Source organism: Cyprinodon tularosa, unplaced genomic scaffold (genome assembly GCF_016077235.1).
Source record: "Cyprinodon tularosa strain WSP-4 unplaced genomic scaffold, ASM1607723v1 ctg623, whole genome shotgun sequence".
In the NCBI taxonomy this organism is placed as follows: Eukaryota; Metazoa; Chordata; class Actinopteri; order Cyprinodontiformes; family Cyprinodontidae; genus Cyprinodon; species Cyprinodon tularosa.
In genome coordinates, this window is record NW_024039367.1 from 229,831 (window position 1) to 256,348 (window position 26,518).

Consider the following 26,518-nt stretch of genomic DNA (forward strand, 5'->3'; position numbering starts at 1 on the left):
ACCCTGAGTGAAGCTCTAGTATCAGCTCATGCAGTCCACTGGATCTCCCCATTAAGCTCAGTATACTGTCTCGCTAACCAGCAGTCTACAGACTGACCAACCCCATCTCCACTCCAACACCAGTTTCAGGCCTGCAGGGAAACAGCCATATTCTTTACTCCTGTTCATGCATATCTATTAAAATTCAGCGCTATATTTCCTGCTGAGGTCTGAGCACCAAAGACCAAGTAATTGTATCAATACATTTTTCCTAATTGTCTTTTCTCTTCGTATTAGTTTTTCAGATTGAAATCTACGTGTAATGACAAAACATGTTGCCGCTTCAGGCGGCTCATGAGAATGATCAAGATTTATAGATGTCTTTTAATGGATGTATTTTAATACGTAGGTGAGGACTTTGAGACAAGTAGAGCAACAAAAAAACAGCAAGTATGAAAACCATGACACATGACACAGTTTGCAAGAGCATGAACAGGATTTTATTCTCAATACAATATTGCAAATAAATTAATTGAAAAGCACCGGTGTACAGAAGAATAATTCTTCTTGTGGAGAGTTTTAATGATGGCTGCAATGCTGCACAATTAATCAGCAGTTACAGGAATCTCTGTAATGCATATCAATTATTTTTAGTTCTCATGTGGCATTGCTTGTTTTCTGAGAAATATAAAAATGTCAACAAATACAATTAGATTAATATATCACAGTATGTATCAATCAAACAGTGTTTCACATCTGGAACTGAATTGCTGACGTAAAGTTCTTTTTTTAAGTAGCCTTCTAATTTATTTGGAGTTTGTGTTTTTCTCAATTCAACTTATGATGAACAGCTGACCTTTAACCTATTTGCCCACAAAGGAGGCCTTGCTGCATAGCCTGCCTTCTCTGCAGAGACTTGTGTAACATATGGAGATGACAGGATGTGGTGCAGCAGCTCCACCTAGTGGCAAACCAGAAAATTACATAGTTAGTGCATCATTAGGGTTGCTGCATGGCTGCTTTTAGAGAAAATGTTCAGCTGCTAACCTCTGAGAAGTCGTTCTCCTCGGCTTTCCTGATTGCAGACTCTGGCATCCAGTTCCTCAGCACATATCTGGGATTCACACCTGGAAGGTGTGAACATGTGACACATTCCTATTTTGCATCTGCCAAGCTTCAGCATGAATGTTTAGGGACTTACCCTTCATCCTCTGCTGACGATGAAGATCATTTTCCCTCTGTGGCCTGCACAGAGGCAGAAGAAGGGTTTTGTCTCGGTTTTCTGTTCATTTTTAAACCCAGACACGACTTCTTACCTGCTTAGCCGCTGCAGGTACATAATGAGCCAATCAGAAAATAGCTTGTGCGATGACAGGTCTTCAAGAGCCCATGCCTAACACAAAAAACATCAATATTTTAGAGAATACAGCTTTTAATTATAATGGATTTCACATTTGGAAAGATTTTTTTTTGTGGGTTTTTAATTAAATAAGAAATTAACATTTATGTTTTGGGTTGCTAAGGGATGCGAAATTAATCAACATAGTTTTTAAAATGTGAAAAGTAAATCTGATCATCTTCCTATGTACCTGTGTGAGGTTCCTGATGCGAAGCTGATCAAATGAAACTTCACTAAGCTGCCTGAATGTCATAGTAAAGTCTGACCTGGTGTCCTCCATCATCTGAAGCGACATGAAACTTATCAGAGACATAAAACACACGTTTATGATGATATACTGGGTAAATGTATGAATGACATGCCTTAAGCAACAAGACAATAAGGTGTTCATCTTCCTCCTCCTCTCCAAGAAGCCCCAGTTTGGCTTTAAATAACTGGTGAATCCTGAAACGGACAAACATGATGAAATAGCCACAATATAGAGAGCTACCTATAATTTCTTAAATGTTAAATGAAGGTGAATATGTTGAAAATACAGCATCTGGAAAATTTAGAAAGTGAGAAAAATCTCTAAAGCCAAATAAATTCCAAGGAAAAATAGACTAGTTTTATTAAAGAAAAACAGAAATCCTAAAAAAAAAAAAAAAAAAAAAAAAACATATTAGAGGAAAGAATGAAGTGAGACAAAGGGGGCAAAATAACAAAAAAATCAAATCAAATAGAAATAGTCAAGTAGAAAAGGATAAACATACACAGAAAAATAAAAAATTAAACAAAAAAGATAAAACTAAAACAAATTAACAGTTCTAAAACAAATGCGAAAAAAATCATAATAAAACTATTGAATAAACTATCAGGAAATACAGAAATAAAGAAAATTAAATGAAGCAAACTAAATAACATTATAAAACACAAAAGATGACAAAGCGCACACATTCTTGTCTTCCTATATGTAGTGAGGACCATGTATTTAAACCCACTGACTTCCATTGATTCACAGTCATATTTAACCTTTTCTATACCCTAACCCAGTGTCCCTAAACCAGGGGCAACAAACATCCATCCAAACGTCCTGTAAGTTTTAAATATGTCATTGATTCAACACACTTCAAATCAAATGGCTGAATTATCTCCTCAGTATGAGGCTAAGGGCTCCTTTTAAACACCTAAACTTGTAGCTCCCACCTCCTGTTTCTAGTTTCTAACCCTATCATGGGATCAATGTTAAAACTTTATCCAGCATTACGCTAAGGGTGAGGTTTGTCAAATTGGAACTAGAGACTTCAAGAAAGAGCATCTAAAAAGTAAAGTTACACAAATGAAGCAAACAGGTTAAGTTCTCTGTTATAAAACCCCCAAAATATGACTGTATGCATATTACAATGTGTAATACAGAAAACAGTTGGAGAAATAATGTATTATTGTTCACTTCCTGTGATGCAAAGGATTGTGGGCCAATCTATAGCTCCTAGCAGGCGGCTAGGAACATCAAGAAATATCTATACTAATTGGTGATAGGAAGCATCCTGCTTCCTCTTCCTAGTTGCTTTATTACCACCAGATTTTCAGATAGCACTTATCATGGAGCCTGAAACACTTCTGCTTTAGTGTCTTTTGTTAATTTGCTGTATTACGAAGGAGGTGGGTTCTCCAGTGTCTTGCTAGCATATCTAACCCTAACCAAAGCACAGCTAACACTAACCAGAAAATAGCTAACCTTATCCAGAAAATAGCTAACCTTAACCAGAGCATAGCTAACCCTAACCAAAGCATAGTTAAACCTAACCAGAAAATAGCTAACCTTAACCAAGCATAGCTAACCTTAACCAGGGCATAGCTAACCTTAACCAAGCATAGCTAACCTTAACCAGAGCCTAGCTCACCCTAACCAGGGCATATCTAACCTTAACCAAGCATAGCTAACCTTAACCAGAGCCTAGCTCACCCTAACCAGGGCATATCTAACCTTAACCAAGCATAGCTAAACATAACCAAAGCATAGTTAAACCAACCAAAAAATAGCTAACCTTAACTAGAGCCTAGCTAATCCTAACCTAAGCTCCACCTAAAACCAATTCACACATTAGTGCTAAACCTAAACGTTACCAAAAAAGGAAGCAATATAAATGTAAATCCCTATATTGTCCCACAATGGGCAAATTCACTCTGCATATTAACCCATCCCCTTGGGGAGCAGTGGACTGCCATTGTGCAGCTCCCGAGGAGCAGTGTGTGGTTAAGTGTCTTGCTCAGGAACCCAGTGTACGCTGTGGGGATCGAACTGGGTACTTGCAGCCCACTAGGCCAACACTCCCCTCACTTTGGAACAAACACTCCTCAATATGATAGTAGAGTTGGTCCTCACTCTGATTAGCCTGGGTGCCATTCCTAACTTAGTCCCGCCCACAAAGTTTGAGGACGGGAAGTTCGGTCTGGCTCTGCTCCATAGTAGCGCGAGTATTATCGCCCACTATCAGGCGATCCAATCAAATTGTCAGGGCGGGCTTTATACGATGATGGACAGATGACCAACAGTAACGTAATCAACCACGTGACCAAAGCGCACTTGGGTGACAACAATAATGGCTGCCGCTGGAGAGTTTAGGTGAGTAGATTCTGCTATTAGGTCTGTTCTAGAAGATATCGACAGCAAATTAATTTTAAAAGAGGAACAGAGAAACGCGATCAAGTCTCATCTTCTTATTATAGGCGTGCAACTGCACGCTTTGATTTTTGTTGACAACAACTATGCCTCGCTTAACATACGTCACGCACTCCGTTGCTCTTATTGGTTGTAGGTCTATCCAATTGAGTGCAGAGGCATTTTTTTCCTGGTTCGTTCGAAACACGCCCCATAATCACAGCTCTATGGAGCAGTATCAGACTCATATTCTGACTAGAATTGAGTCGGACTACGTCAGGCTACACTCTGATGCCAAAACAGGAGCAATAACACCAAATAAATAGAATGAAATAAAAACACCCAGGGACAGATGTTACACTGAGGTAGAGGACAACCTTGGAACTAGAGCTCACCTCATCCTGTAGATGTCAGGATACCCTTTTAGAACAGTTTTTGCCCTACAATGATAAAAATGAAGCAATTAAGTTTCAGTTTAATGTATTAAAAGCAAAACACAGAAATAGATTTTTCCACAGCATTTTAGTCTTTTCTGTGATTTCCCCCCCAGTCTTTCTATTGAGCATAACACATTTGTCTCTTTTATTAGTGATATAATGCAGAATTAAAAACTAAACTGATGAATCAACTAAATGAAGCAGATAACACTTCCTTCACCATGCTTTGCTGTATCTTTTCCAGTGTCCAATCAAAGCTTAACTTGATCTTTCAGTCATTGATCTGACACCTGCGTCAGACGGTGCCAAATTCTGCTGAACGTCTTTTCACTTAAACACAACCTGAGTTAAGTTCACTTTACTAACGGCCCGACCCATTTTAGCGTATTTTATTTATTTATTTTAACACCCTTGCACTTTTACAGGTCTACTTGCCACTTTGCTCCTAAATGTTTAGATTAATCTTGGTTTGAACTGTATTATTTCTATTACACACAATGCAAGCAAATCACTGCTGTCGCCACATGTTCATCCAGGAAGGGCGTGTCCTGCAATGTCACTGACTCGATGCAATCAGCTGGTTTTCCTTAGAAGACTGAATGCATGATCTGGTTTAATTGTCTCTGTAAAGTGCCTTGAGGTGACATGTGCTGTGATTACGCGTTATATAAATAAACTGCATTGAACAGAATTTATAAAGTTCAGGTTTGTTTTTACACAGTAAAGGGGTTTCCGCGGGTCATTAAAAATCATTAAATAATTATTTTTTAAATTAAAATGCTTTATTAAAAAAAATGTTTATGAAAACAGTTTCGTCAGATATATTATATTGCGATATATTTGCACGGAACAGCTTCCGATGGATCGTAAAACCGTAAGTTTGATAATTAAGCTCAAGGCGGATATAAAGCTAGGGAATGGGAAAATGCAAATTTGAAAAAAGTGGCTGGAAAAAGAGGAATTCGGGACATGGCTGCAACCTATCCACGGTAAAGATGACAAAAGATTTTGCAAAGGTATATATATATATATATATATATATATATATAGAAGAGGAATGGATACTTGTTGATGACATTAAAATTATTTTTAAGAGCATTAAATTTGAGTTACAAATCCTGCATAAACCCTGTACATTACATTGACTCTTTAAGAGTTATTCGAACAACAACTGGAGTAAGATATACACTACAGGGAGTTCTAATTTAACACTAATTCGGAGTGGGACCAAATGCACTCTGAAAGTGTTACTTTAACACTGCAAAACTGACTGTGTATAAATGAAGTCGATCTGTCAGATGTGACAGCTAACCGCTGTCACACCTGAAAAGGAACGATTTTACTCGGTTTTATGGCTTAGGACACAAACAGCTTCCTCATTTTTAACTTTCAGAATTGTGATTTAAAATTGGCTGACATTTAATGGGATTATATGAATTAGACTCATTAGTTTTAATGTCCCACACATCAAAACAACAGATTTTTGCAGGTTTTTTCAATTGATCTCCTCTTCTGTCTAAAATGCTAATTTATTAAACACTATTACCTCAGAGCAGAAGCATTTCTGAGACATTCTTACTGTTTCTTCTGTTCCTGTGTGAGCACAGGACTCAGGGCCACCAAGAGCTTCTCTAGGTTGAACAAGCCAACCTCAGCCTGAGCTCCTATTCTGTATCTTCCTTCATCATCTGAGGAGTTGGGAACAAAATCTGTGAAGCAAAAGACTCATCAGGAGAAGGATGTTTCTGTATTTTATTAGAAAAAGACTGTATGCCGTGTACACACTGGGGTCATAGGAGTCCATGAAGCCAAAGGGTCCGTAGTCTATGGTGACGGACAGAAGGCTGAAGTTATCCGTGTTGCAAACCCCTGTGATAACAGCTGATTTAGCAGGTTATTAAGGCAAACCGTGGGAAAGAAGAAGAAGTTCTCACCATGAGCAAACCCCAGGGAGATCCACTGAGCGATCAGCTGGGCTGTTTCAGTCACAACTGTTGAATAAAACACCTGAAAGGACAGAGAATGGCAACGCTAGAGTCCAAGAGTAATCACACACACCCGACAGGGCAGATCTGTTCAACAGCTCACCAAATATCTATCTGGGTCATTCCAAGGGATCCAGGAGAAATGTTCCCGAATAACAAAATTTAGTAGCTTTCTACAATGAAATCGTGAAAAGATAAGATTACAAAGTTTTAAAGAAAGAGAGTGAAAAAAAAAAAACAAGAAAGCAAGATGAAGCGGTCTGTCTCACTTCAAAATATGGATTTCTCCATTTTCAGCCAGAATTTCCAAGGATCCGAATCGGAACCAGGACTTGGCCACCCGGAGCACCACAGCTGCTGCTCAGAGGAGAAAAGGAACGTCAGGAGGAGGACAGAGTGAGCAGCACCTGGGATTAATTCACATTACCTCTCTCTGTTTTCACATTTCCATTATAGAACTGATCCCTCAGCACTGGTTCCTCACTAACGATCAGGCTGAAACAGAACAAAAGCTGATCAGGGGAGTCATCAGACACTTTGAAATAATAACCAAGGTTTGAGGTGTTTCCCTCCGAATGAGAAGGTTTCATCTGTTAGTAGAAGAGTCCATTGGCAGATGTAGGAGCCCCCTAGTGGTGTGGATCTCAAACTGCTTTTATTTGTTGTCTGTAACAACTGAGCCGATAATAAACAGATTCCCAAGTGATGAGGAGACGAAATTAAGGTTTAGTGGATGGGCATGTTTACTCACCTGGCGGCCCTGCTTGTGGGAACCCCCAGGAAGTGCATGGCCTCGCTGCAGAGGAACTCTCTGACCGAGGAGCGGATCACAGCTCGGCCATCTCCAGACCTGCCATGGGATTAAAACAGTGTTCTTTAGTGGCTTATTCTACATACATCTAGTACCAAGATTTTCTAAAGTGATTTGGAAATTAAACTACTGCCACACCTTTCAAAAGAAAGCTTGACTAGCCGGTTGTGGCTAAAATAAGTCACTGCACTGGAAAAAAATCTAAATCTTATTTAAAATAGGTGTATTTGTTCTTGGATTGAGGATGTAAGTAAGACATTTTGCCAATGCAACAAGACAATTTACACTTACAATAAGAAAACACAATTGCATTTTCTTGTTTCAAGTACATATTATCAAATTATCTTATTTTAACAGTAAAAATACTCATTCCATCTGCAAATCATCTCATTTACTCACTCAAATTAAGGGTAAATACACTTAATTTAAGACATTTCTACTTATTTCTAGATTGTGTTTCCAGTGTGAGAAGCTTCCAGTAGCCATCTGCCATCTCTGACATCAGTCTGAGAAATGTTTGACCCAGATCTTATTTTCACCTGTGAAGTGTCGGTAAGGGTTTCCTGCATGTTCCGCTCATTTGATAAACATCTTCATGAGATCAAGATCTGGTTCTTTAACTCCTCCCAGAACCTCACCTTTTTTAATCTCAGCACATTCTTGGTGGATGGGCTGGTAATGTCCTGCTGAGTCCAGTTCTGCTTCATATACAACTTTCATCTGATTGTTCCCATTTTTATATTCTCTTTTTTATTTGTGCTAATGCTTGTTTGCTTGTCTACGTGTAACACCTTAAAAGAAAACTACTTGGCAATACATTTCTGACAGATTCTCCTCATACATCCTCTGATACGACGGATTTTATAGCAGGATTTTCTGACTGTCAGACAGATGCGTCCTGAAGCTTCTCCAAACCACCACAATTCCACCTCCATGCTTTACCTAAGGGATAATTTCCCTGAAATATTGTATTGATTTTTAACAAACATACCATCTAATCATAATAAGCTTTAAGCTCATCTGTCCAACATTATTCCAACAGTGCTGCACTTTGTCTACATTTTCTCTGGCAAACTTTAAGCAGGCCATTATGTTTCTCTTAGAGAGCTCCACAATCACCACTAATGCCATGTAAACTTAGCAGCCTCTGTCTGATTGCCCAGAAATGCATTCTTATGTTAGTAATAGCAGGAGTTTGCTGTAGGTTCCACTAAGTCATGATGGCTGATTGCTTGGGCTGCAAGTTATTTTTGGTAATCAGTTAATAACTGGATAGCAGGTGTGCTTTATGGCAGCATTTGAGTCAGGTAAAGCTAAAACTTTGTTACTTAATGAGCTCTGAACACAGTATAATTACAGAAACTGAACTATCTAAATATGCACATACACTGCTGGCAGTTTTAAGAGTCTATGCTCAAATTAACAACTAGTCAATTATTAAATTAGTTAATTATTTCACTAAAGGATAAATCACTACTAACCCTTTTATTGCTTTAGTTTCCCCTGCTATTCATTATTTTGGACTCAGACGGCTCTTTGGATCACTTTAACTCTAACTGTCTAAATAAAATGTCTGATGCTGAAAAAGGATGATCTATTGTCAAAATACATAGCAATGCTGTTCTGATGTCATACAGCGCATGTGTGATTTTAGCCATTTAACAGGATTAAATGTAAACTGTAAAAAGAGAATGAACCTCCAACTCAAATGAACTGCTTCAAATGGCAACAAGTACGGTAGTTGAATCAAGTTGATTGAACTTAATTTATTCAGTTTATAAGTTGCCAAGTTGAATAAAACAAGTTGGGCAAACTTAATTTGACTTGATTTTTTCATGACTGAAATAAATATCCACTAAAACAGGAATAAAAAGGTTCATCCTTTTCAAATCTAAGACAGCTTTTCCTACCAAAATAAAAGCATGCTAATAAAACATCTAAATGAAATTGTTTTCTAATGTTTTGATGTAGATATTTATAGTTTAATAGCCAGTTTTGGAAAAAAGTGAGACTTCATGATATAACACACAAAATGAATATAAATATAAAGAAATCAGGGATAAATCAATACTATTGCACAGGACTGCAAATATATCAAGCCAATGGTAATTGTTAATAATAATCATAATAACATTAACCTTGAATATGGAGTCTTCCCAGATCCTTTAAGCTGAAGCTCCCAGGTTTCCCCCTTCCTGTACAGTTGGACTTGTATTAAAAACTATAAGCACAAAGCAACACTTTAAACTGAAATGAAAACAAAGCACATAAGCTCCTCACCTGTTTAAATACTGACCCAGTAAATGTGCTCGGCCGTCACCCAGCTGTCCTGCCCAGTAGCCAAACTTTGACATGGGTGGGTAAGAATATAAAAGAGTTTGAATTTCGCACAGAAATCCACAGAAAATTTTAAATTCCAGATTTTAATATGTGAATAATTTTGAAAACTGGAATTATTTTCCTTCAATCATCCACTACGTCGTGTAAAAAAACACAAATAAAAGCGATGAAATGTGTGACCAATTTAACTTTGTAAAGTGCTGCAATACAACCTCTAAAAAAAACAAAAACAAAGGGTGGTTTTTTTCTTTTCTTTTTTATTTACCTGATGACCTCCATATCTGTGAGCGAGTGGGACAGAACCAGGCAGCAGTTTGGCTCCACTCACATAAAGCAGGAAGTCCTCAGAACGCGTCGCCTCCATGTCTACATCCAAGATCCCTTCGATGACGTCCTGTTTGGAGACGTTCAGATATACAGATTCATCTCAGATGTTGAAGATTCAAGAATTTGTCGCCATCACCTTGGAAACCGCTGCCAGTCTCAGAGAGCCTCTCAGTGGAGTCGGGTTGGACTTGGAGAAGACGCAGCTCTTCACGGTGCGAACAAGGTTGCTGTCGATCTCATCCACTGGTAATGCCTCTGCAGGACAGGGAAGGGTGGCGAGAATAAAAACTACCGGCTGCATGTTTGAAAATAAAACAGAGAGATAAGTATCTGTTGTACCAATAAGCTTCTGGGAGGATAACCTGAACAGCTCCAGGTGCTGAGTGAGATTTGAACCAGCCTCTTTCCACCTCATCTGGGCCATTTCCGCTGAGGAGCGACTGTCTGATGCGCCGCCCTCATGGCGGCCGCAGTCCAGATCAGAAGTCTGGCAGGACTCCAGCACGTAAACTGGTGTGAAGGTCGATGCCGCCACAGCAAAGACTAGCGCTGAACAGGAGCTCCACATTTCTACCAAACGAGAGATTTGATTGCTCTGTGAATTAAAAAAAACAAACTAAAAACTACTTTGATTTTCTATTTCTTGAAAAAGTATTAGTAGTTTCTTCAGAGAAAAAAGGATCAATTTTAAATTTTTTACTCAAATTTATGAGTGTTGCAATTGTCCAAATTAACACTCGGTATCCGGCCATCCCCGTGGTGAAACATTGTAGCAGTTGTATCATTATGAGGGATGCTTTTCTTTAGTAGAAACAGGGAAGCAAATCATGATTGATGGGATGATTGAAAGAGCTCTATAAGAAAACCATCATATTCAACCAATCACAACTTTTATCCCACATGTGATGAAACACAGCAGCAAAAATAGGGTCACAGGAGAGATTAAAGACAAAAGTATGACAAAACCTGCTATGATGCCTACTAAAGTTAATGTTATATACGAATGGATCCATATAAATTTCAGATTTTTTCCCCAATGAAGTCAGAGAATAAGTGACAGAAACATTAAACTTTTATCATTTATCTTCTGATCTGATTAAATTGTCTCTTTAGAGTGTCTTTAGATGGCAAACATTGTGATTTGGTGCGATCGAATTAAACAGAATTGAATTCAAATTGAATATTAAATGATACACAACCTACCATGGATAAAATCTTACATTTAGCAGATTTGTAAACACTCTTCTCCAATGGAAATGCATCTGAACTCATGTTACACTGGGCTTCAGACATGATGTGTGTCTTTTTTTCTGATTTATTTGCCATTAAAACTTTGTATCATTATCCTCCCAGTTTGCAGCTGTTCTGATAACAGAAAATTATCAAAACAATAGTTGGTTTGCATTGGACATTGTACAAAACTAAGCAGAGATCAGATTTTATTTTTCCTGCATTATTAGATTATCAAAGAAAGATATATTTATTTTCAAGTCTGCAAAGACATTTCGAAAGCTGGTGTCTGATTGCAACTCTGCTTTTTTTAGGATGTGTTTACCATTTATATTGAAAAACTAAGACATTGATTAAGTTCAAAATCTACAGTAAACCTGAATAAAATTGTTATAAGGTGCAAACAGAGGATTTAAAATGCGCATATTTGATTTAGGAGCCTAATACGTGCAGTATCTTTAAAAAATAGTAATATATATATTTTTTTAAACATTGTGTTTCTTTTTAGAAATATGGTAAATGCTACTTTAAATCACTACTCACCTTTAAAGTATTTGTAAAAATTAGTTTAGTCAAAGTTTGGTTGATCAAATGTGATCATCAGCTGTTGTCATGAAAAAATAGCATGCTATAAAAAAACACGAATCCGATGCTAACTTCAGCGTCCGATTTAATAGCTGCTTGTCATACCCTAAACAATATATTTCCTGGAGATATATGGATAAAAACGTTATAACCTTTATCTTTAAAGACGTATTCTGGTTATTACACATTTAGTTTCCATAAAGACTCAGATTAAATGGTTCCTACTTCAACCAAAAAGCTACATCCGGTGGCATGTCTTATTGTGAAAGGTTACTAACCGGTGTTTCCGGTTCCGCCCCATCACAACTTAACCAACGAGCGGCGTGTGGCCTGTCTTATTGTGAAAGGTTGCTCAATCAAGTTTCCGGTTCCGCACTTTCATATAACCGGCCCCCTGCACGCCGAGTGGCTCCGCTAGCATCATGGCGGGGTCCTGGTGGATGTCCTGCCGGAGGTTCAGTACAGGCTTTACCACCTGTGGTTTATCTGAAACGCTTCGGTGTTTCATAGGAAGGTCCCCGTACTCTCCTGCGTCATCGACGGGCAGGCCGTTCTTGAGCTCCGCAGCCGGAAAGGAGGTGAGTTTGTAGCTGACAGGAAGTGTAGTAAGAGCCGGGAAGGTCACAGAGACAGCCCGGTCCTCCTTCAGTGGAGGTTTGGATCTACAAGTTACAGCTTGCTCCTTAGAGGGTTTTATGGCTCTTTGTTTGGGAGAATAATCTTATTGGTATTTGCAGGGGTTTCTTAATGAGGAATGACTTTTTAGGTTATATTCTCGATTTTCTCGACATTATTTTAATCTGATAATCCAAAAAAATCCAGAGCTTAATTAACCATTACTCCAAGGTGTGACTCTGTGGTATGTCTATATTTTTATAATCCAGTTATAGTCACCTTCTCATTCATTCATTTAAAGTGGAGACACACATTGAGTACTTCAGGGACATCAGGAAAAAAATATTGACTGATAAAACTCAAGATACTCAATACTAATTTCTGTTTATCGTTTTGAAGTTATGTTGATTATTTTAGGCTTCCAAACTTCTCTGCTTGAATGAAAGTTGACATATTTTTCTTATGCTTTAATACAGAATTAAACTTGCTTATCCTTTCTGCCTGGTTAATTAATTACCAGGTTTGACACTTATGAGGCATTTAGAATAAGGATATATATAAGAAAAAAAGATTGGGGGGGGGGAGAAAATTTTTTCCAATTCAAATAACTAAATATTGATAAAAAGCATTTGCCACTGTCCTTACAGAAGCCGTTAAACTACCATTACTATATAAATCCGCTGTTAAATGTAAATATAATATAGTATCAACTTTAGGCAACAGCTAAAAACATAGAAAATGTTTAAAATAACAATTAAATTTGAGATTGGACCAGATCGAAAATGATCTATTAAAAATCCTAAGAATTTGAATCAATTCTTTAATTTTAATCAATACCCAGGACTAATTCAGAACACCATTTTCCACCTAATTTTAAGATTCATTGCTACCGTTTATACCGATGCATCTAAACAATTTGGAATAAAATCAGATCATATAGACTTCTCTTAAATCAAACTTTGTCCTTCCACTAAACTTTCTATTAATATGCAGCACCCTGTAGAGAACCAGCCTTTTTTTTTTTTTTTTTTTTTTTACAATATTCTTAAAAACTGATGTAAATGTTATAAAGAACCAGCTAATATAGTGTAATAACATAGGTATAGAAACTTTATAGGTTTTTGTTAATTACATTAAAAGAACCAGAAGTATGTTTTTTTTGTGTTTTTTTTTAAGCTACTTGTCTTTTAATTAGCTTAGAAATTATGCATCTAGGAATGCAGATAAACTTGGCTGATTAAGATGATGGCTTTCCTACAGTAAATATTTAACAGAAATAAACTGAGTTTAATTGAAAGGTCATGTCATATTTTGCGGCTCTAAGCGACTGATTAGCCAGACTCGGACAAAAAATGACTCTTTGAATTTAGAAGGTTGCAGATCTGTTCTATAGAGTTTTGTTTGCTATAATTCTTAAAGGCACACTATGCAACATTTTTCAGTTAATGTGTTCCATATCGTTTTGGATGATTAAATGAGTCATTTCAGGTTGAACAAAGATATTCTCTGCCGCCCTGGTGGTCTGTGGGGGAAATACAGCACTTGCAATTGCAGGAGCCCTCGGCCCGCACCCACAGGCTCAGAAGTCTCGTGAGAGTCAGTCTTGCTTTACGGCGAGAACTTCTAGACGCCCCCAGTTAAAAGCATGCTCGTTGCTAGCACAGTGGCAATCTTTGTGCAGTTATGCTACGTTCACGCAGCAAAAACAGCAAAATCGCGTCTGCTGCTTCCTTTTTGCTGCTTGTACCAGTTAGTTCTGACGCGCGGCTGAAGCAGCTTTGCTGCTCTGGCTTCGTGGTGCAAAAGTGTGTCTGACACGTGTTGGGCGGAGCTTCACTATCCTTTCTCTGCCTTGCAGCTATATTTGCTGTGATCAGTGGGAATAAAGTAGTTTTAATATGTTTTTAAGTGAGAAAATACACCTGAAAACGTAATCAGTGCAGTCAGTTCATTCAGATTATTATCCTGCCTTCAATATTTTTTCTGTCGGAGCCGCTCAGACCCCCACATACCAGCGGTGCGCCGACAGTAGGAATCCCTTCATCAGCAGCCTCTGGCCGGGTCGCCTCCTCGCGGTTCACCGCGGCAGCTGGTAGGTGTTTTTCATCTAAATAATCCAAACTGCATATTCTGCCGGCAGATTTCTGCATTTTAAGTTAATTTAGGCGTCAAACTGTTTAAGAGGAGTGATCATCAGCGCTGTGTCTCTCTCCCTGCTTCAGATGATTAAACGCGCCCGACGCGCTGCTTAAGCTGCTCAGACGCGCTGCGCCTGATGCTCAAAACGCGCCGCGGGACCTTTTGCTGCGCCTTGACGTTACGTTGCATGTAAACTCGCTGCTTCTGTCGCGCCAGCTGCGGTGTGAACGCAGCATTAGTCATTCGTTGCGTTCGCCTGTCTGCTAAGCTCAAAACAACCGCGCCTGGCTTGACGGAGAAACCAGGAGAACAGCTGTGCATATTTACGACAGTGCACTTTTACTTTCGCCCTCTGGGGGGAGCCTCGCTGGAAAATCAACAGCGGTTGCATAGTGTACCTTTAAATAAATTTATGTGCAAAGCAACCCAGTGGGCCATTTTATGTGTGTGGTCTTGGTTCTCTTTCATACCCAGCCTGTTGGACATGAAATACAGCCCCGGTTTCGCACAGGAGATATCGTTCTAATTGGGAATTCATCAGATTAATCAGCTATTGAAATGATCAACTCATTTAGTAATCAATTAATCCTTAACAGGAGTATAGAGACACCCACTCAGAGCTGTAATTACACCAGAATAAAAAGTATCAGTAATACTCTCTCTAGAACTTATCAAGTGTAATCAGAGAGCTTTTTTTTAATTAACAGATTAATCAGTTGGCCAAACAATCGTTGGTTGCAGCCCTAGTTCTGATCATGTGTCAGTTTTTACATTTTTCATAGTCTACACATAGAAATATAGTAAGAAAACATGGATTTATAACTCTTATGAATAATATCAATCAGCAAAAGGTTTCTGGTTGGTGTTTCAGCTTCATCTGATGTTAGAATTTGTCATATTTAAAGTTTATCTAGATCAGCGGGCGATCTTAACCAGAAAAAAATTGTATTACAGGTTTTTAGCATTTTTATTAATAGCCCCATAGTTGATTTACATGAATAGATATGTAGATGTTTAAGAGCATCTTTACAAAAACACACAATGTCCCTCCAACTTCTTATTGTAGATTAATGGGGGGGGGGGGGTTACATTTTGGGATTTTGATCAAAGTAACAGTTGATGATTAATCTCAAGTAAAAAAAAAAAACTTTATTCACAAGAAGTCTTAATTGATTTCTGATATCTGTCAGTTTAGCTGGATTGTTATTTGTGTCTGTCTCCATAATGTCTTTCAGAAAAAGCCACTGTTTCCTGCACAGATCCACTCCAAAGCTTCTCACCTTATTCCATCTGGAATCAGGTGAGCCGCCCTATATTGTCGCAATGTGTTGTTTCTGTTGGCTCTGTTGTTATTCTATCGTGTTTAAGGTTGTAAAGTCTGTGCTTTCTTCTCTTTGGAGACACCGCTCTAGTTTGCTGTATCCAACACTACAGTCCTGCAGCTGCAGGACAACGCACAGCGACGCAAAACTGAGGGACCCTTTTACATTAGCCCAGAAAGACCTTACAAGTTTATATGATGACATCAAAAAGGTGAGCTTCAAATATTCAAAATAACCCCCGGTCTACATTTATCTGTTTAAAACATTAAAAGCTAGATTTAAAATCATCTTTATTGCAGTTTAATAATATTACACTGAATAAATAAAATGAAAACTTTGAAAGATCTTTATAATTCAGAGAAGATATCCTCACTCAGTTCCCAGGACCTTTGGAAGGGAATCAGGCCCATAGTTTCACACATCCTCCACCATACCCTTCAGCATGTGGTGTTTAATGCAGCTGTCTGCCCAGACTTCATTTTCATCTCAGATTTATTCTAATCTAACCAAACCACACCGTTCCACATTAGTTTAACTAGATTTCTCAATTTTTTTATGCTGGAACAGAAAATGTTCTTCTTGCTGGTTTGCTTTAAAAACGATCAAATAAAATAATCAGCCTGTAAACGGTGTCAAATAGAATGTTTACTTCTCTTTCCCATTATAAAAAGAGGTTAAAGAAAATGGTTCTCTGTTTCATCCTTATCTTAAAAGAAAATTTTAATTTATATAAAAGACTCGAGCTTCCTTTATGTTTTAGCTGGATTGGTCCTTTTTGTTTTCAAAGTGGCAGATTATTTGCTGCCATAAAAGATTTTAAATCATTTTGTCTTTAAATATTTAGTTTTTCTTTAATAATTAGAAAACGATGAGCAGTTTAGGTTTTGTTGCGAATATGCGCTGCGTATTATTGTCTCTGTGATGAAGCCATGACGTTTGTTATGTCTTATAGGAGCTGTTTGTGGCCAAAACGGAGCTAAATTACCTCTGTGATTATTATTTTGACGGGCGGGGCAAAGCTATCCGACCGATCATAGTGGTCCTGATGGCCCGGGCCATGAACATCCACAGCAACAGAGCTGGGTAAGAGGATCAACACAACTCTGCTTGTTTAGACTGGAGCAGCACTATCCTTCTTTATCTTCAGACAGCTGAAAGCAGGTTTTCTTTTTTTTTTCTCCTTGAGAGATAATAAAAAATAAGATGTGTTTACAGAAACGTGCATACAGTTAGTGGGGAGAGTCGTGTTATGCATTCCCTTGTTACAAATCCATGTGTGATTGTTTGTTGCAGAGATCTGCTCCCAGGCCAAAGGACGATTGCAATGATTTCTGAAATGATTCACACTGCCAGCTTGGTGCACGATGACGTGATCGATGGATCGGATGAGCGAAGGGGGAAGAGGTCCATCAATGAAGTGTGGGGAGAGAAAAAGGTGTGGCTTCTACTGCTGGCTGGATGTGCTTTAACCAACGCAGGGTTCAATAAATAGGATTGAGATATCCCTCTTTCCTTCTTTACACCCCTCTTTGTATATCCACCATTAAATGGTTTTGGTTTGTTTTTTTTTTGTCCCTTTCAGGCTATCTTAGCTGGAGACTTCATCCTCTCGGCTGCCACCAAGGCCTTGGCTCGTATTGGGAACTGCGCCGTGGTTAAGGTCCTCTCCCAGGTCATAGAGGACCTAGTGCGAGGTGCGTTACAGCATCAACAGCACCTCTTTGTGCTCCATCTTTTGATTTGATCCATTTCTGTTTTTTTTTTCATCTGCCAGGTGAGTTTATGCAGCTGGGATCCAAAGAGAACGAGAACGAGCGTTTCAAACACTACCTTGAGAAAACCTACAAGAAGACGGCGAGTCTGATGGCACACAGCTGTAAAGCAGTATGTACGTTCTGTCTTAGCATCAATGAGGCGGAGACGTTTTCTGCTCCGTGTGTTTTTCAATGACTGCCATCCCTCTCTGTTCATCTGAAGGTTTCCATCCTGGTGAACTCTGACCCTGAGGTCCATGAAATAGCTTACCAGTACGGGAAGAATGTCGGCATTGCCTTTCAGGTCCTCCAGAACTGATCTGCTTCTTTCACTTTAGTCCAGAAAGTTTTAACGAATAAATATTAAGTACATCATTTTTTTTTTTCTTGCAGCTGGTGGACGATGTTTTAGATTTCACCTCAGGAGCCGAGCAGCTGGGGAAGCCTGCGGCCGCCGATCTGAAACTGGGCCTGGCCACCGGGCCGGTTCTTTTCGCTTGTCAGCAGGTGAGCCAACAACGCAGGATGAAGCGTTTCCATTGAAATGCATACAGTCGGTGATACTGAACAGAAACTGTTTAATCTGTGTTTCCAGTTCCCGGAGCTTCACGCCATGATCATGAGACGTTTCAGCTCCAAGGGAGACGTGGATCGGGCCTGGCAGTACGTCCTTCAGGTATGACCAAAACCACAGCTGCTGTTTTCCACAATCCTGAATCCATTCAGGGGCTTTAAAGCGAGCAAACGGAGTAGAGATGAAGTTCAGCTTCCTTTAATGAGACAGTTTCAAACAGTGTGGTCAAATAATTAGTAGTTACAGCTGCAGGTCAACATCAACTGGATGGAAATCATCTGAAATTAGGTTTTAAGTCTCTATTTTATTTAAACTTTTAAATAAAATATCCTTCAATCCTAATTCTAAACCAACCCTCTGTAGCTCCAGAGTTTGAACTTGTCCTAATGGTAGGTGACAATTTTAGCCTCTTCTCCACACTGCAAAAAAATTGTTAATCTAAATAAGTCATTTTTACTTAAAATCAGTGCATTCTTAATTGAATTTAGGTGAGACTCTTTGTCAATGGAACAAGACAAGTTACATTAAAAAAATAAGAACAATTGCATTGCCTTATTTTAATTGCATATTATCTAATTTAATGGTAAAAATACTCATCCCATTGGCAGATCATCTTATTTACCTATTCAAATTAAGGTTAAATTAAATTTCAGAAATGTTGACTTATTCCTAGATCGTTTTTGCAGTGCACCTCTGTCCTATATTGTTCTCAGCAGATTAGTCTTCCCTGAAGCACAGCATCATACCGCCGTTGCCGTGTTTCACTGTGGACGTTAAGGGAGACTTGGAGGGTTTTCAAACAGGACTCTTCTGTCATCTTCTTTCCACCTGAGCAGTGGCTCCTTGCAGCTCCCCCAGCGATACCACAGGCTGTTTAGCTGCTTCTAATTAATTCTCTGCTTGTTTTATCCATCAGTTTAGATGAACAATCTTGTGGCTTTAAACGTAAATATATTTTTTCTATGTAAATAGTTCAATTGAGTTTAGTTGCGGGCATCAGAGTACAGGGGGTGAATGAGAATACACACTTTATGCTGATTATTTTCAGCAATTTAAAGTTTCACATTCTCTAACAGTTAAGAAAAATCAGTAATAGTGGAACAGGTTTTATTTGAACGGCTCCATTATTTCCTGTTTCAGAGCGACGGCGTGCAGCAGACCACCTACCTGGCGCAGCGATACTGCGAAGAGGCCATCAAACAGATCAGCCGGCTCCAGCCGTCTGCAGAGAGGGACGCCCTCATCAGGCTCACAGAGATCGTCCTCAACAGGAACAAGTGAAGCTCCTCAGTCGCCTTCTGACTCACTCCTCTGGCAGCTCGATGTGAAACGAACTTACCCTGCTGCCTTATGAGACTAAAATGTCTGCTGGCTGCACAGCGTGTAAAAGAAAATTAAGTTAAGTCGTCTTATCTTGGGAGGAAAGAGGAAAAATCACCATTTTAAGGTGATTTTAGAGGAATAAGATCACCTTGAAGAAAAGGTTCGTCCTGTACTGTAACCAGCGGCCTCACACGTCTCAGACCGGGTTATCGGATCCTCTCTGGGCTGCTGAGAATGTTGGAGAAAAAAATAATTTCTAAAACATGATGGAGTCGTTATTGTCTGGATGTGACGTCCATGGATCCGTCCAAAACTCAATGGCCAAACTTTTTCTGTTTTACACTCTGAACTTTGCTAAGTGTCCTGTAACAGCAGAAGGCCTTAACATCTGACATGACCATGTGCTCAATAAACCACCTGATCAAGTTTTATTATTTAAAACTCTTGTTCTGCTTATTTCCCCCCCAAATAACCACAAATGCATAAAAGCTGCTGTATGGAGAATTGTTTATTATAAAAGACTGTACATTCATTTCTGAGTCAACATATTATATATATATATCTACAAATAAGCAGAAAGAGGTGAGTTTCAGTACTTTGGGTCAGGAAGTTGGAGAGATGAGAGGGAAGATCGAATAAAGGCTGCAGCGAAACCTGAACCGTTTGATTCCTGAGTGACGCCTGGTTCTATGAAGACCGGCCCAGCCAGGGGGGCCGCGCAGACATTGATGCTTCGAGGAAACTGAGGAGGTATTAGTTGTTCGGCCTGGATTACGTCTGAATTGTCTCACGGCAGTGTCAGGCTGTGAGCCTTTGAGATGGAGGCGTGTAGCTGCTAAATTTGACTCAGTCCGACGCTCCATTAAACATCTCTCCATGAACACCTATACCTGCTTTAACCGCAGGCATAGGAGACCCCAGTTTATTAATTCAGCATACACCCCCACATATTACCAGAACTGATCCGTTCTTTAGATTTTACTCTGCTTTCATTTGGATTCTTGTTTTAAACTCATTTTACTTTCAGATCTTCATCCTGTCACAGACGGCATATTACTATAACAATAGAAAACATACTGCAGGGTTCAAACCTTTTAGTTTGTAATACAGAATATTCCTGGGATAACTTCAGTTTAAGGGAAAGTCGGGTCATTTATCAGTGCATCTGTTTATTTAAAAGTTAATGAAGGAAAAAGACTAAAAGTGGGTGTAAAAAATGATCAAAATGCAAACTTGGTGAATTGATCTACTAGTCATAGAGGTTGGTTAACAGTATCAAGGTTTCAAAACTCACAAATGTTCCACCCTATCACAGCAGGAAACGTAAGGAGATGAAGGTAGTAACAGCACTAGTCTTTGCCCCCGTTTTAATGCTGTATATTCCAATTAAGGCCCTGAAAATGATTCCCATCTGATGCAAAACTACAATTGAGCAGCTTTTAATGTTTTTCCTACCCTAGTTTATCACTGGAAATCTAAACGAGTATATTGCAGAAATCCTTTCCCTCACCCCAGCCTACACTGAATTGACTCAGGACTTTAGTAAATTGATAAAGTCTAAAGAAAATGCATAAAACTGTACAAAAATTCTGATTTTGATCTTTTCTTGAATGTGGTTTTACTACTAAGTTATTTTAAGATCAAAACACATTTTACACCGATCAGCTGCTGGATTGTTGTTTTATCTTTAACTGGATAATCAGATCTTAATGCTTAGTGAAAAGATTCAAATTCATAAAAAACAAAAACTCAATTTCTTTATTTTAGGATTAGGTACAAAAAAAAGAGAGAGAAAGCCCATGGAAAAGATTTTAAATTGGAGTAAAAACTTCAGTGATTTCGACAGTGAAATAAAAAAAAAAGAAATTTACAACATAATTGAAGAAAAGTGGCATAAAATTTCAAATTACAGATTTGCATTTGCATGCTTTCTAAGACTTAATCCTTAAAATGTAATTTACAGTGGTTTTTTTCTCCATAATGAGAGCGGTGTTCTACGGACCGCGACTCGGACTGACGGCGACGTCCTCTGCTGTTCTTTAAATGCTTTAATAAACCGGAGAAATGTCTAAATGCCACAAACCAATCCCTATCACACCGACTACATAGATATCAATTATTATTTGCATTCAGTAAGAGAGAAAACATTATGCCATTCTTAAAAAAAAAAAAAAAAAAAAAAAAAAAAAAAGGGATCATACGGTCAGTTGGTCACCTAGTTAGGATATGACTGAATAAATAGGACTGGTTACTGCCAGGTTGCTTCACTCGGCGTAGTGCATGATGCTCTCCACGTAGTTGCCGGGGAACAGGCCGGTGACGCCGTTGCAGACGCCCTCGTACCAGCCGTCGTCGTTCTTCTTCACCACGTAGATGATGGCGCCCTCCATGAACGTCAGCTCGTCGTCTTTGTCCTTGGTGTAGTCGTAGATGGCCACCACTGCAGGGACCGGACCAGAGACAGGGGACATGATGGTCTTAAATGAGTTTGTTAATGTGGCGCTTGGCTCATAACAGTCAGAGGAGTCTTACTTCTGTTGGTTTACAATATTTTACTAAAAATCTAATTTTTTAGCTTGTTTCTTGTAGCTTTTAAAGAAAAACAAATGTCTCCAATGGGTATAGTTTTACACTCTGCAAAATCAACTGATGGATGCAAAGATGTGTGCTTGGAGCACCAGACTGAAATGGAATGAATGGATGTTGGATGAATGAATGAACTGATGCGTGGGTAGATGATTCCTAACGTTAATCAGGAATCCTAGTTGGTATTCATACAACCTGCTGCAGTAACGACTATCAGAGGAATTCTGAAGCAAACCTTTCTCCTTGTAGCTCTTGGGGGCCCACTGCGGGTCTCCATCCGCGTACGGGTCGTCGTACTGGACGACGGCGGCGTCCTCCTCCTCGTAATCCACCGGAGGTGGCGGCGGCGGAGGGGAGTCGTCAAACATGGGCAGGTCATCCGGGGGCGGAGGCGGCGGTGGAGTGGGAGTGTCTGCTACTGTTGGACAGTCAGAAATCCGCCATGAAACCTTGGTTCATAGTTTTCAGAAAGGATGGCGGCGGCGGGATCATGCAGTATTAATCAGGAATGCACCGACATGCAGAGGAGGGTGTGTTCATTCATTGAGCAGGATGCAGCTCAACAATCCTTAAGTTTTCAGGCATGCAGGTACAATAACAGCTTTATAGACAATAATTAATGAAAACTTTTTAAGAAACATGAAAACTACAGAAAAGACTTTTATCTTCCAAGTAAATGAGAGTAATAAAACAGTTTAATCATGTTTATGGCTTTAAAGTTACAATATTTCACCTTGTACAGTGGATGGTTTGAGGAAGCCTCCAAGACTGTTTTACCTGCCAGCTCCTTGCAGATCAAATCAAACCCTTCATTGTCAGAGTGGAACCAAAATCACATCCAGAACAATTGTTGGGTTTATTTCCCACCAAAACAACTATTCTTCTTCTGGATCATTTCCCAGACCTTTATAGGCTTCTTGCACATGTTTTTTAAAAATATCTTTCAACAGATTTCCTCTAGAATAAATGTTCTCGACTTTAGCAACGCCACTTTATCTGTTCTTGATCAGTGTGATGTCAGATGTGGCTCAAGTTAGAATATTTTGTTTTTCAAGGAAACCGTTTTAACTTTGAACCTTGAACATTAGGAAAACCTTTAAGATAATCTAGATAAGGATGAATGTTTTGGTCTAAATCATAAATCACCTTCTTCATCTTAAGAAGCACTAAAAATGGCGACAAGAAAAGATGCATGATAATATCTAACCACAGAAAAGTCTAGATGCATATAAACAGGTTCAAATCAGCCATTAAAGAAGCCATAGGGCAGTTTTTAACATGATGCCTCATAAACTTTAAATATTTATTGGGATTTCACACCATAGAACAACAAACACTATTCTGTAATTTTGAAGAAGTAAAATGCAATACAATGCTTATTTGTGTTTTGATTAGAGCTGCAACTAATTATTTTTTTTTAGCAAATCGATTAAACTGCCTATTATTTTTTTAAGCAAAATGTTCTTAAAAATATTTTTTTACAAAATGAAACCAGGTGAAAGTAAAACGTTTTTAAGTTTTTTTTTAAATCTTAAATGCAAAATGTTTATATCTATTTTTTTTACAATATTGGTTAAAATACTGCTCTTAGTGGGTTTCTCTGTCAGCTAAAAGCATGTTTTAGAATCTCTATACTCCAGTTAATTATTAACTCGATTAATTAATCGATTATTAAATTAGTTGACGATTATTTCAATAATCAATTATTTGTTTAAGCCCTGGTTTTAATGATCAAGAACTAGATGTATGAATTTTGACTAATCCTTTTTCCTTGTTGCTTTGGCTTCATTTGCTGTTATAATCTATTTAAAGTAGACATTTGCGTCGGCTTTCGATTTTTTGCAGCCTCTAACAGTTTTTCCTTCAACATTGACTGTATTTACTATCATCCATCTTTGTATCAACTCTTAGTAACAGCCATGTCCCTGCTGAAGAAAAGCATCCCCACAGGATGATGCAGCCAATACTGCCCAAAATTAACCATCCTAACTTTATTTGCCACTTCTGTGTAAATTGATCATCAAAAATATCATAAAAACGTGTTTTAAAATGTTAAATGCTTCACTCATGTAGCTTTAAAGATTTCTTAGTTTATGCTTAAAAAAATAAATTAGCACAAGAAAAGGGCAACATTTTACCCATAGCTAGCACATCAATTATTCAAAACTAAAGCATTCCAAAGCATTGCATGCATCTAACAACTAAGAGTTTATAAGAAGAGGCTAAATGAAGAGAGAAACGTCCATAAAGTAATTCTGCAAACGGGAATAAAATGCAGAGTGCATGCAGAATTAGAATAACGTAACTTGAGTGAAGCCTCTTCACTTACTGCTCTCTTGCATCCTGGCCACAAAGCCAGTGAGAGGTATCTGTGGAGTCAGCTGGGGCATGGGGGGAGGAGGAGGTGCAACAGACACTGAAAGCCAGCAGACAGCGGACAGGAAGTCAAAGAGAGGGGAAAATAAGAGAGTCAGGACCCCATCAGTCATCCAGAATATACAGACAAGAGTTCAGAGAGTGACCCGCTACTGAGAAAACCCACCGACATCGATGCTCTGCAGGAAAAAGCAGACACACTGCAAAGAAGTCACTATTTCACTTCTGATTTAACGTTGTTTATACAAATATCTCCTTTAAATCTGTGCATCATATTTGGCAACATTTTGTTGATTTCCCAATTCATCTGAGGATCACCAAGGCTGGCGGATAAACTGCAGATTATGTTGGAATTTTGTCAGTCTGATTGTTCCCACGCCTTCAAAGCACAACACAACTTTTACTAATGACCACAAGGAGGCGCTGTTTGTCCATGTCTAAGAAAGAACAGCTGAACTCCTCAGTCTGGCTGGTTTACTGCCAGATATAAATGTTGATTACAGTTTAATCTGGACCATATGGATGTGGGATGCCCTTTTTAGCCACAAAAAAAAAACTTTAATATCAGAGATAGTGGAGGAAATCGGACTAAAATGAGACATTCACATTAGACTTTAAGGATTCATAAAAAGTTAAAGGCTGTTAAAGGCAACTTTGTTGCAAATTTTAACAACCAGAATCCTTTAGGTTCACAATAAAGCTGCAATATAAATTGAATTGCAGCTTATGCAACACAATAAAATTAAAAAAGGACCTTCTTTGATGCTGAAGCAGTAGCACCATCTTGTAATAAATGGAAAAAAAAAGAAACTCTGAACTTTTTTCTCTCATCAATATTCTGGTAAAACTAAACCATGAGGTTTAAAGCACTGACTTATAGAATTTTATATTTTAACTTTTCTCCTCATGCTGCATTGCTAACATTAGCTTGTATAAAAAAAAAAAAACACAGATCTAGTCTTGTCTTTCATTTTCTCATCAACAAGAAAGGCTTTTAAACCTTCTTAGAACCTCTGAAGCAGCAGCTCAGAGGATCTATAAATGTATCCTTCTCCAACTTTTAATAGCAGCAAGCCATGCTGAATAGCTAATGCTAGCTCTGCATGTTAAAGCAACAAATGTGGAGATTCTTTTTTTCCTACAAAACATTTTACGTTTTGCCTTAACATTGAATAAGTAATAAACTATCCCATTCATTTTTAAAGCCACTAATTAAGGGGACATTCAAACTGCTAACTCGTAATGCTAAAGTTGAAATTGACTGAAAGGTAAAAAATGTATCATATTGTCTTCATATGGCCACTTAATGTCATTAAACATTCCATAAATTTGTAAACTGCAGGTTTTCTAACTTCTTTTTGCAATTAGCTGTGTAGTTTGGCCTTTATTTCAGATATCTATCTGCATTTGTTTTTGTTTGTCCTTGTCCATAAAAATGGTACAGCTCATTATATTTTTACTTATATCTCCCATTATGGAAAGATTCAACATTTGTTGCAATTAAGGCACTTGCAATCAGACTAATTTTAAAACTATTTAAAATCTAAAAGCAGTTAAAAAAAAAAACATTTTTTTATTAAAGCATAAAAGATGAAGTATCAGGAATTTCTAAAAAGGTTGAATTTAAAAACCAAACTAGCCTTCTAAGTCAAAAGTCTTTGATTAAAGAGTATTATTTTTGTTCTTAAATAAAAGGTGTATATAGAAATTACTTTTTCATTAATTTGTGACTGTGTGTGATTGGGAAAAAAAAAACAAAACAAAAAAAACAATAGTGTGCATTCAAGCATCTTTGTCAGCTCAGGCTTTAGGGTTAAAGATGGAGACACAGGGGCCTTACTTGAGTTTTGGACATAGCCAGGAGTGCCTCCGTTAATGTGAGGCTGTTGCTGCTGCAGTTGCTGCTGCTGCTGTAGCTGAAGCTGCTGCTGCTGCAAGGAGAACTGTGATGTGACCGATGGCGCCCGGCGGTAGGTGCCCGTGGCCGAAACCATAGAGACAGAGGAGTTGGAGGGGTTGTGCCGCGAAATCTGCCGCGAGATGGTTCCAAACTGGGACATTGGAGCAGGGCCCAGACCAGGCCCAGAGGCCACTG

The 26,518-nt window shown here is 38.5% G+C and overlaps 3 protein-coding genes across 18 annotated transcripts in view; 1 reads left to right on the plus strand and 2 right to left on the minus strand.

Annotated features, from left to right (window-relative positions):
- Positions 1-670: 670 nt before the first annotated feature.
- On the minus strand, positions 671-11,974 carry LOC119798418 (protein adenylyltransferase SelO-like). 2 transcript variants are annotated; one of them, XM_038307894.1, is made up of 20 exons: positions 11,693-11,974; positions 10,259-10,514; positions 10,056-10,174; positions 9,858-9,986; positions 9,533-9,597; positions 9,391-9,447; positions 7,193-7,291; positions 6,869-6,936; positions 6,711-6,798; positions 6,545-6,614; positions 6,391-6,463; positions 6,242-6,325; positions 6,036-6,144; positions 4,415-4,459; positions 1,741-1,822; positions 1,569-1,661; positions 1,296-1,372; positions 1,181-1,224; positions 1,027-1,106; positions 671-940 (listed from the first exon to the last, which is right to left on the minus strand). In XM_038307894.1, exons 2-20 carry the CDS (start codon positions 10,485-10,487, stop codon positions 818-820), a joined length of 1,734 nt encoding a protein of 577 aa, XP_038163822.1. In that variant the 5' UTR covers positions 10,488-10,514; positions 11,693-11,974; the 3' UTR covers positions 671-817. The 2 variants fall into 2 exon arrangements, with proteins under 2 accessions (XP_038163822.1, XP_038163821.1); XM_038307893.1 differs by having other exon boundaries at positions 672-940; positions 6,036-6,165; positions 11,693-11,973.
- A 122-nt stretch (positions 11,975-12,096) lies between these two features.
- pdss1 (prenyl (decaprenyl) diphosphate synthase, subunit 1) lies at positions 12,097-19,902 on the plus strand. The gene is made up of 11 exons (XM_038307892.1): positions 12,097-12,312; positions 15,724-15,788; positions 15,889-16,021; positions 16,763-16,893; positions 17,104-17,245; positions 17,393-17,504; positions 17,585-17,694; positions 17,788-17,868; positions 17,958-18,071; positions 18,160-18,240; positions 19,279-19,902. Exons 1-11 carry the CDS (start codon positions 12,157-12,159, stop codon positions 19,417-19,419), a joined length of 1,266 nt encoding a protein of 421 aa, XP_038163820.1. The 5' UTR covers positions 12,097-12,156; the 3' UTR covers positions 19,420-19,902.
- A 49-nt stretch (positions 19,903-19,951) lies between these two features.
- The window catches only part of abi1a (abl-interactor 1a), a 69,634-nt gene continuing 63,067 nt past the window's right edge, over positions 19,952-26,518 (minus strand). For 4 of the 15 annotated variants that reach the window (XM_038307879.1, XM_038307881.1, XM_038307877.1 and 1 more), the window contains 4 exons: positions 26,264-26,518; positions 24,377-24,463; positions 22,283-22,465; positions 19,952-21,901 (listed from right to left, as the gene is read on the minus strand). In XM_038307879.1, coding sequence (XP_038163807.1) covers positions 21,726-21,901; positions 22,283-22,465; positions 24,377-24,463; positions 26,264-26,518 — 701 coding nt within the window. In that variant the 3' untranslated portion in view covers positions 19,952-21,725. The remainder of the gene's footprint in view (positions 21,902-22,282; positions 22,466-24,376; positions 24,464-26,263) is intronic. The other 11 variants (XM_038307878.1, XM_038307882.1, XM_038307884.1 and 8 more) reach the window with 4 other exon arrangements.